This window comes from Arachis duranensis, chromosome 10 (assembly GCF_000817695.3).
Source record: "Arachis duranensis cultivar V14167 chromosome 10, aradu.V14167.gnm2.J7QH, whole genome shotgun sequence".
NCBI classification, from domain to species: Eukaryota; Viridiplantae; Streptophyta; class Magnoliopsida; order Fabales; family Fabaceae; genus Arachis; species Arachis duranensis.
In genome coordinates, this window is record NC_029781.3 from 78321830 (window position 1) to 78332434 (window position 10605).

Consider the following 10605-nt stretch of genomic DNA (forward strand, 5'->3'; position numbering starts at 1 on the left):
GAGGCACAAGTAGGCCAGCTGAGTAAGAAAGTTATTGAAACTCCTCCCAGTATTCTCCCAAGTAATACAGAAGAGAATCCAAAAGGAGAATGCAAGGCCATTGATTTAATCAGAGTGGCCGAATGCACTAGGGAGGAGGAGGACGAAAATCCTAGTGAGAAAGGCCTCCTGGGACGTTCCTCAAGCAAAAAGGAGTTTCCTATTAAGGATCTTGAGGAATCTGAGGCTCATACAGAGACCATAGAGATTCCATTAAATCTCCTTCTGCCATTCATGAGCTCTGAAGACTATTCTTCCTCTGAAGAGGATGAAGATGTGACTGGAGAGCAAGTTGCTCAATACTTAGGAGCTATCATGAAGCTGAATGCCAAGCTGTTTGGTAATGAGACTTGGGAAAGTGAACCTCCCTTGCTCATTAGTGACTTAGACACTTGGATTCAGGAAACTCTACCTCAAAAGAAACAAGATCCTGGTAAATTCTTAATATCTTGCACCATTGGCACCATGAGCTTTGAAAAAGCTCTATGTGATCTTGGGTCAGGGATAAACCTTATGCCACTCTCTGTAATGGAGAAGCTGGGGATCATTGAGGTACAACCTGCCTTGTTCTCATTACAATTGGCAGACAAGTCAATGAGACAAGCTTATGGGATAGTAGAGGACGTGCTAGTAAAGGTTGAAGGCCTTTACATCCCTGCTGATTTCATAATCCTAGACACTAGGAAGGAAGATGATGAATGCATCATCCTAGGAAGACCTTTCCTAGCCACAGCAGAAGCTGTGATAGACGTTCACAGAGGAGAGTTAGTCCTTCAATTGAATGGGGAATACCTTGTGTTTCAAGCACATGGCCATCCCTCTGTGACAAAAGAGAGTAAGCATGAAGAGCTTCTCTCAGTTCAAGGCCAAGAAGAACCCACACAGTCAGACTCTAAGTTTGGTGTTGTGAAGCCACAACCAAACTCTAAGTTTGGTGTTAAGACCCCATATCCAAACTCTAAGTTTGGTGATGGGACTATACAACATTGACCTGATCACCTGTGAGGCTCCATGAGAGCCCACTATCAAGCTAATGACATTAAAAGAGCGCTTGTTGGGAGGCAACCCAATTTTATTTATCTAATTTTTATTTTTATTGTTATTTTGTGTTTTATTAGGTACATGATCATGAGGAGTCACGAAAAAATCAAAAAAATTAAAAACAGAGTCAAAAACAGAAGAAAAAAAATTTTCACACCCTGGAGGACGCACAGACTGGCGTTCAACGCCAGTAAGATGCATCTGGCTGGCGTTCAACGCCAGAACAGAGCATCTTTCTGGCGCTGAACGCCCAAAACAAGCAACAACCTGGCGTTTAACGCCAGGATGCGCACACAGAGGACAATCTGGCGCTGAACGCCAGAAACAAGCTTGAAACTGGCGTTCAACGCCAGAAACAAGCATCACATGGACGTTTAACGCCCAGAACATGCACCAATGGGCGTTTGAACGCCAGAATGATGCATGAAGGCAATTTACACGCCTATAGGGTGAAGGAATGGTATTTCTTTTCACCTCAGGATCTGTGGACCCCACAGGATCTCCACCTCAGGATCTGTGGACCCCACAAGATCCCCACCTACCTTTTCTTTTAATGCTAATCACACTCTCCTAATCCAAATCTCATTTTCAATGTCACACTTCCCAAAAACCTTCACCAATCACCTCAATTCCTCTTCCCAATTACCCCATGCACCATTCACATCAACCTCCTCTTCCCCATAAATCCCACCTACCTCCATTACATTCAAATTCAATATTGACCGATTGACTCAGACCGGTCCGGTTTTCGCCGGTTTTCACCGGTTCACACCGGGTTAGACCGGTTCGTACCGGTTCTTTGCCTGAAACGCTCGCAAGCTTGGACCGGACCGGTACTAGGTCCGGTTTACCGGATTTCCGGTCGAACCGGCCGGTCCGGTCCGGTTCTGACAACTATGCCTGAAACTGAAAGGTGGCATATCTTTTCTTTCTCTGATGAACACAACCATGATCTATTGGATACACAATTTAGTGCTATGTTACCTGCCCATAGAAAAATGACAGAGGCAAATATTATGCAAATGATGAACATGCTAAAGTCCGGGATTAGCACTTCACAGATATTTGGTCTTCTAACTAGTCAAGCAAGCGGGTATGAATTTGTCGGCTATGGTCCCAGAGATATGTACAATGAGATTGCTCGGCAAAGGCGTCAAGTTCCTGGTGATGCAGCACAAGTGTTGAAGAAGTTGGAGGATATGCGGTTGAAAGATCCACAATTATATTTCAAGGCATGTCATGATTCAAGAGGTTTGGTACGTAACTTGTTCTGGTCTAATGGGATTAGCCAACTAGACTACCAACTCCTCAGAGATGTCATTGATTTTGATGCTACGTACAAGAAGAACAAGTATAGTTGTCCATTAGTCATATTCAGTGGGGTTAACCACCACAACCAAACAATTGTTTTTGCTACTGTGTTAATTATGGACAAAACTACTGATACATATATTTGGCTCCTGCATAAGCTCATGTTTGCCATGAAGGGTAAGACCCCAACCTCAATAATAACTTATGGGGCCATGGCAATTAGGAATGCAGTAGATGTATTTTCCGAAGTTAGACATAGATTATGCGCTTGGCACCTTATTTGAAATGCGACTAGCAATGTTGGAAATCCATCATTTACATCTAAATTAAGGAAAACCATGTTGAGAGACTACGAGATTCCTATGTTTAAGCGTAAGTGGGTTCAGCTTATTGAAGAATTTGGCCTTGAGGATAAGCCGTGGGTGAACAACATGTATGAAGAGAAGCATATGTGGGCTACTACATATATAAGAGGTAAGTTTTTTGCTGACTTTATAACTACCTCAAGATGTGAAGGTTTACACTCAGTTGTGGCAAGGTATGTGGGATTGCAGTATAATTTGACAAGTTTTGTAGAGCATTTTCAAAGGTGTGTTGCACACCTGTGCATTAAAGAATTTAATGCTGATTATGAATCTACACGTGGGGTGCCCGTCATGCAGACTTGTATAGAGTTGTTAGAGAGATTTGCTGCTGAGGTATACACTCATGAGATATTTCTATTGTTTCGGCCATTTCTTTCTAGAGCTGGATTAATGTGGGTGATAGACATAGAGGATAACAATGATTGCTCAAAGTACATTGTGTGTAAGCATGGGAGGCCCGATTTTCTGTGGACCGTTGAATTTTGTCAAGAAGAAATGATCTTCGTGTGTTCTTATTTAAAAATGGAGTCTTTTAAAATTCCTTGTGAACATATTGTGAAAGTTCTGGTTGACAAAGATATTTGTGAGATTCTCCCATCATTAGTGTTGGATAGATGGACAAAGAAGGTGAAATAAGCACTCAATGATGCAAGTGGGTTCACCAGGGAAGCTATTGTTATTAGTCGTCAAAGTGCCTTGATGGAATTTTCTAAACAATTGGCCGCTGTTGCTGCTAAAGTCCCAGAGAGATTTGAAGAGACACGTGACATTATTATAAGGTTGTATTCATCGTACAAGACTGCAGATGAAGGCACTATGCAACCTCAATCACGTGTAGCTAAAGTAGGAATCCATATATGTATCAAACCAATATAGGCTCAGGACAACCATCTAAGAAGAAGCGGCAACGTTGTAGTTTTTGTCAAATGGAAGGACATAAGAAGACTAACATGTCCTTGGCAAAAGGACATTGACAACAACGTTATGGAAGATGAAGCTAATGGTTTAGATAACGGCAACATGTATACTGAACCGACTCCTGATTTAGATAGTGATAATTAGCAACCTCCCTGAACTTAATATTTTTTTGTAGAGAATCACTTACATATTCGTGTTTAAATTTTTTTTACTATATTAATAAAATTTTCTATATTCTTCCAATATTCGTGCTTATGTTTTTAGATGAAATGATTGTCAAATAAATCTTGGTTAGACAATAAATAAATTAATGATTTATTTAATTCATAGAATTATTAATTTATATGAATTATTGTTAATAAAAATTTTATTGAATCCATTGGTATCGACAAACCAGTCGAACCGCAAGTCGATATAAATTACGATTCGGTTATATGTTAAAATCGCAAAAATAGAAAACCGAAATTGAACCATTAAACTAGCCGAAAACTGATAGGTCGAACCAAATCGGGACCAGGCCGGATTTTTGAATTTGACCAAAAGCGCTGCCGTTTTGTGTACTGGTCTACTAATACCCTAACCATTACCAACGCAACAACACTAACTCACTACAACGGCACAGCAGCACACACTCCCTCCCTCCCATCAGCTTCGAGCTCGTCGTTCCTCTCAACGCCAGCTCACTCACTCCCTCACTTCCATTCTGCCGCCGAACTTTTCCTATCGCATCGCAAGTTGGACCTTCGAAGCTCACTCCCTCCTGCTCATGTAGCTAATGATTTGGCAGTGGAAGCAGAGTAACCGGGCTCGCCTCATACCTCCGTTGCAAAGCTCTGTTCCACCATCGCCGGCGCCATCTCTGTTCTACCGGTCAGCGCTGCTCTCCCTCTTGATAAGAATCTACTTTGTTCTATGCTTCTATCTTATAGGTATTTGTTTATAACAATAATTGTTGAATAATTATTGTCTTTAATTTCCTGTATGCACTTGATTCAGTAGACACATGTAAGAGATATTGCAGATTTCGTCCATCATAAGGTTCAGTCACCACCTATCTTGACTGGACATTCATTTGGAATACTTATCATTCAGTATTATAACTCCTCTTTGGGAAGCAACAACCATGAAGGTACTTTCCAATTTCTTTCTAATTCTACTACTTGTTTTTGTAGTCAATTAAGGTACTAGTATGTTACTAATCCCCCCATCATATGAATATCATATATCATTTTAGTCTCAGATACCTACTTTCCTTAAAGCTTTTAATCTGATTGAGTTTGATTATATTAATAGAAAATACATATCCAAAGCTTAGAGGAGCTATCCTTGTTTGCTCTGTGCCTTCTTCTGGTAACAGGTTAGTAACTAAGATCTCTAGTGCGTTATCATTACTTTTGAATAAAGTGATTGTACCCTAACCCAATTGTGATTTCACTTGTTGAGAATTCTTTTTTATTTTTGTTAGTGGTCTTGTCTGGTGATATCTCTTTACCAAGCCAATTGCTGCCTTCAAGGTATTTTGAACAGACTTTCTCAAGAATGTGATTCTTCTGTATTTACCTTCTTGGCCGTAGATGACATGCAGCTTGGCAATAAAAGCTTTTCAAACCTCTCTTCCTCTTTGTAGAGAGACATTTTTCTCAGCCACAATGGAGGATCATATTGTTAAAAGATTTATTTGTCATCATGTCAATTGAAATTTGATATCAGAAGAATATGGATAAGAACTTAAGTTATGTTTTATGGAGCCATGGAATTACAGAATCCATGAGTTTTTAAAGAAATAAAGCACACTGGTCTACCATAGCTATGACTTTATTTGGTTTAATTCAAATATATAAGTCTAGAAACTAAAATTGATGGTATAGTACCATCAATTCTATTCTTGCTCATGTCCATAATCTTGATGTTCAGGTTACTCGCGAACTCTGGAAGAGAGCCGGTTAAATGATTCTCACTGAGAATTAACATGCTTAGAGTTTCACATCTTTCTACCTCAGAAGGTATGCTACCTTGAAGTTTATTGAATCCCATTTTTAGAACACATAATTGTCTTCCAAGGCAGAGATTGGGTGGGTTATTATTTCATTGTAAGGTTGATGAGCGGATAATTTATACGCTTTTTGGCATTATTTTTAGTATGTTTTTAGTATGTTTTAGTTAGTTTTTATTATATTTTTATTAGTTTTTAGTTAAAATTCACTTTTCTGGACTTACTATGAGTTTGTGTGTTTTTCTGTGATTTCAGGTATTTTCTGGCTGAAATTGAGGGATCTGAGCAAAAATCTGATTCAGAGGCTGAAAAGGACTGCATATGTTGTTGGATTCTGACCTCCCTGCACTCGAAGTAGATTTTCTGGAGCTATAGAAGCCCAATTTTCGCGCTCTCAACTGAGTTGGAAAGTAGACATCCTGGGCTTTCCAGAAATGTATAATAGTCCATACTTTGCCCGAGATTTGATGGCCCAAACAGGCATTCCAAGTCAGCTCTAGAATTCTGGCGTAAAACGCCGGAACTGGCACAAGAATGGGAGTTAAAACGCCCAAACTGGCACAAAAGCTGGCGTTTAACTCCAAGAAGAGTCTCTACACTTGAAAGCTTCAATGCTAAGCCCAAGCACACACCAAGTGGGCCCGGCAGTGAATTTTTATGTCATTTACTCATCTTTGTAAACCTTAAGCTACTAGTTCTCTACAAATAGGACCTTTTGCTATTGTATTAGACATCTTGGTTCTTCTGGTTCCCTCTCTGGGGCCAAAGCCAATGATCACCATTATCACTTATGTATTTTCAATGGTGGAGTTTCTACACACCATAGATTAAGGTGTGGAGCTCTGCTATACCTCGAGTATTAATGCAATTTCTATTGTTCTTCTATTCAATTCATCTTATTCTTGTTCTAAGATATCACTTGTTCCTCAACTTGATGAATGTGATGATCCGTGACACTCATCATCATTCTCACCTATGAACGTGTGCCTGACAACTGGTGGACGAAATTGTGATTGCCCTCTTTGTATTTGCCAGATCAAATGGTTTTGGGTTTCGAAAATTAATAATAAATAGAAAATAAAAGGGATAAAAATACTTTTGTAAATCAATAGTGGGAATTTCAGATAAGCGTATGGAGATGCTGTGCTCCTCTTGAATCTCTACTTTCTTATTACATTCATCCAATCCTTCCTACTCCTTTCCATGGAAAGCTGTATGTAGGGCATCACCGTTGTCAATGGCTACATCCCATCCTCTCAGTGAAAACGTTTCTATGCTCTGTCACAGCAGGGCTAATCATCTGTCGGTTCTCAATCAGGTTGGAATAGAATCCCTTGATTCTTTTGCGCTTGTCATCACGCCCAGCCTTCAGGAGTTTGAAGCTCGTCACAGTCATTCAATCCCAGAATCCTACTCGGAATACCATAGACAAGGTTTAGACTTTCCGGATCCTCATGAATGCTGCCATCTATCTAGCTTATACCACAAAGATTCTGTTGGGGAATCTAAGAGATATGTGCCCGGCCTAGAGTAGAACGGAAGTGGTTGTCAGTCACACGCGTTCATAGGTGAGAATGATGATGAGTTTCACGGATCATCACATTCATCAAAGTTAAGTGTAACGTATATCCTGGAATAAGGATAGAAGAGAATTGAATAGAAAGTAATAGTAATTGTATTGAAACTTGAGGTACAGCAGAGCTCCACACCCTTAATCTATGGTGTGCAGAAACTCCATTGTTGAAAATACATAAGTAAAAGGTTCAGGCATGGCCGAATGGCCAGCCCTCTCCATGATCAAGTGACCGAATAGTCCAAAGATTAAACTGTCAAAAGATGTCTAATACAATAGTAACTTATCCTATTTATACTAGACTAGCTACTAGGGTTTACATGAGTAAGTATTTGATGTATAAATCCACTTCCGGGGCCCACTTGGTGTATGCTTGGGCTGAGCTTGATCTATCCACGAGCTGAGGCTTTTCATGGAGTTGAACTCCAAGTTATAACGTGTTTTGGGCGTTCAACTCCGGATCATGACGTTTTTCTGGCGTTTAACTCCAGACAACAGCATGTACTTGGCGTTCAACGCCAAGTTACGTCATCAATTTCCGAATAAAGTATAGACTATTATATATTGATAGAAAGCTCTGGATGTCTACTTTCCAACGCCGTTGAGAGCGCGCCAATTGGAGTTCTGTATCTCTAGAAAATCCATTTCGAGTACAGGGAGGTCAGATTCCAACAGCATCAGCAGTCCTTTTGTCAGCCTTTTTCAGAGTTTTGCTCAAATCCCTCAATTTCAGCCAGAAATTACCTGAAATCACAGAAAAACACACAAACTCATAGTAAAGCCCAGAAATGTGAATTTAACATAAAAACTGATGAAAACATTCCTAAAAGTAGCTTGAACTTACTAAAAACTACCTAAAAACAATGCCAAAAAGCGTATAAATTATCCGCTCATCAACAACCACCTCCGTTCTACCTTAGATTGAGTGGATAACTCTTGGATCCCTTAATCGGAATCTTCGTGGTATAAGCTAGAATTGATGGCGGCATTCAAGAGAATCCGGAAGGTCTAAACCTTATCTGTGGTATTCTGAGTAGGATTCAAGGATTGAATGACTGTGACGAGCTTCAAACTCACGATTGTGGGGCGTTAGTGATAGACGCAAAAGAATCACTGGATTCTATTCCGACATGATCGAGAACCGATAGCTGAATAGCCGTGCTGTGACAGAGCGCGTTGAACATTTTCACTGAGAGGATGACCATAGCTTGCTTCATACCAACAATCTCCGTGGGATCGACCCTTACTCGCGTAAGGTTTATTACTTGGACGACCCAGTGCACTTGCTGGTTAGTTGTGCGAAGTTGTGATAAAGAGTTGAGATTGCAATTGAGCATACCATGTTGATGGCGCCATTGATGATCACAATTTCTCCCACCATGTTTTTGGCGCCATTGCCGGGGATTGTTTGTGTTTGGACAACTGACGGTTCATCTTGTTGCTTAGATTAGGTATTTTTCTTCAGAGTTCTTAAGAATGAATTCTAGTTTTTCAAGGTGATGTTTTTATCATCACCAAAGCTGATTGATTTTCATCAATTTAGCTCTTGAATGTAATGTCCTGTTGAAGCTTGGCTAGCCATGTCTAATTTCTTTAGACTAAAGCTTTAGACTAACATTGCATGATTCCTGGAATTCTCATTAAGAATTTTGATATCCTTATTTTCTTTTCCACATAAATTTCAAAAAAAACCAAAAAAAATTACAAAATCATAAAAACAAAAAATATTTCTTGTTTGAGTCTAGTGTCTCATTTTAAGTTTGGTGTCAATTGCATGTTTCTATTCTTCTTGCATTTTTTGAGTTCATTCATGTGTCTTCATTGATCTTCAAGTTGTTCTTGATGATTTCCTTGCTCTGATCTTTAAATTCTCTTGTCTTGAGTGTTTTGCTGTTTCACATATGCATTCTCAACTTGTTAGTGTCAGTAGTATACAAACTTCTAAGTTTGGTGCCTTGCATGCATTGTTTATTTGATCTTAGTTTCATTTTGATTATTCCTCATTATTAAAAATCCAAAAAAAATTTTAATTTGTGTCTTTTCAAGTCAATAATACAGAGAATTGAAGATTCAGAACATACAGCAGAGGAATTACACAGAAAAAGCTGGGCGTTCAAAATACCTAATGAGGAAGGAAAACTGGCGTTTAAACACTAGCCAGGGTGCCTGGCTGGGCATTTAACGCCCAAAAGGGTAGCATTTTGGGCGTTAAACGCCAGAATGGATACCATTCTGGGCGTTTAACGCCAGGATGGCACAAGAGCGAAGATTTTGTTTTTAATTCAATTTTTTTTTCAAGTTTTCAAAATTTTTCAAAATCAAATCTTTTTCAAATCATATCTTTTCAATCATATCTTTTCAAAATTAATTTCTCTCCATTTTCAAAAATACTTGCTAACAATTAATGATTTGATTCAACATTTCAAGTATGTTGCCTTTTCTGTTGAGAAAGGTTTAATGTTTGAATAATATCTTTTCTTGTTAGCCAAGTCATTAATTTTCAAAATCAAATCTTTTTAAATTGTTTTTCAATCATATCTTTTTAAAACCATAACTTTTCAATCATATCTTTTTAATCACATCTTTTTCAAAATAGTTTTCAATCATATCTCTTTGATTTGCAATTTCAAAATCTTTTTCAAAATCACTTAATTTCTTTCCTAATCTTAGTTTTCAAAAACCAATTACCATTTTTCAAAATTTCTTTTAACTAATTCACTTTAATTTTCGAAAATTTCTTCCCCTCTTCTCACATCCTTCTATTTATAGACTAACACTCCTCATCAATGCACAATTCGAACTCTATCTTTCTAGGTTCGAATTCTTCTACCTCGGCCTTCTATTTTTCTTTTCCTCTGACATCTCAAGGAATCTCTATACTGTGACATAGAGGATTCTATATTTTCTTGTTCTCTTCTCTTTCATATGAGCAGGAGCAAAGACAAAAGCATTCTTGTTGAGGCTGACCCTGAACCTGAACCTGAAAGGACCTTGAAGTGAAAGCTAAGAGAAGCTAAAGCACAACTCTCTGTAGAGGACCTAACAGAATTCTTCAAAGAAGAAGACATGGCAGCCGAAAACAACAATAATGCCAACAATGCAAGGAAGGTGCTGGGTGACTTTACTGCACCTACTCCCGACTTCTATGGGAGAAGCATCTCTATCCCTGCCATTGGAGCAAACAACTTTGAGCTTAAGCCTCAATTAGGTTCTCTAATGAAACAGAATTGCAAGTTCCATGGACTTCCATTGGAAGATCCTCATCAGTTTTTAGCTGAATTCTTGCAAATCTGTGACACTGTCAAGACCAATGGGGTTGACCCTAAGGTCTACAAACTTATGCTATTCCCTTTTGCTGTAAGAGA

At 38.9% G+C, this 10605-nt stretch overlaps 1 protein-coding gene across 1 annotated transcript; it reads left to right on the top strand.

The window, feature by feature from the left end:
- The first annotated feature begins 2078 nt into the window (after positions 1-2078).
- LOC110276910 (protein FAR1-RELATED SEQUENCE 5-like) lies at positions 2079-2675 on the top strand. Its single transcript, XM_021134005.1, has one exon. The coding sequence runs from the start codon at positions 2079-2081 to the stop codon at positions 2673-2675; it is 597 nt and encodes a 198-aa protein (XP_020989664.1).
- Positions 2676-10605: the final 7930 nt, after the last annotated feature.

Coding starts and splice junctions, on each gene's coding strand:
- LOC110276910 (XM_021134005.1), top strand. CDS start 2,079: ATGACAGAGGCAAATATTATGCAAATGATGAACATGCTAAAGTCCGGG.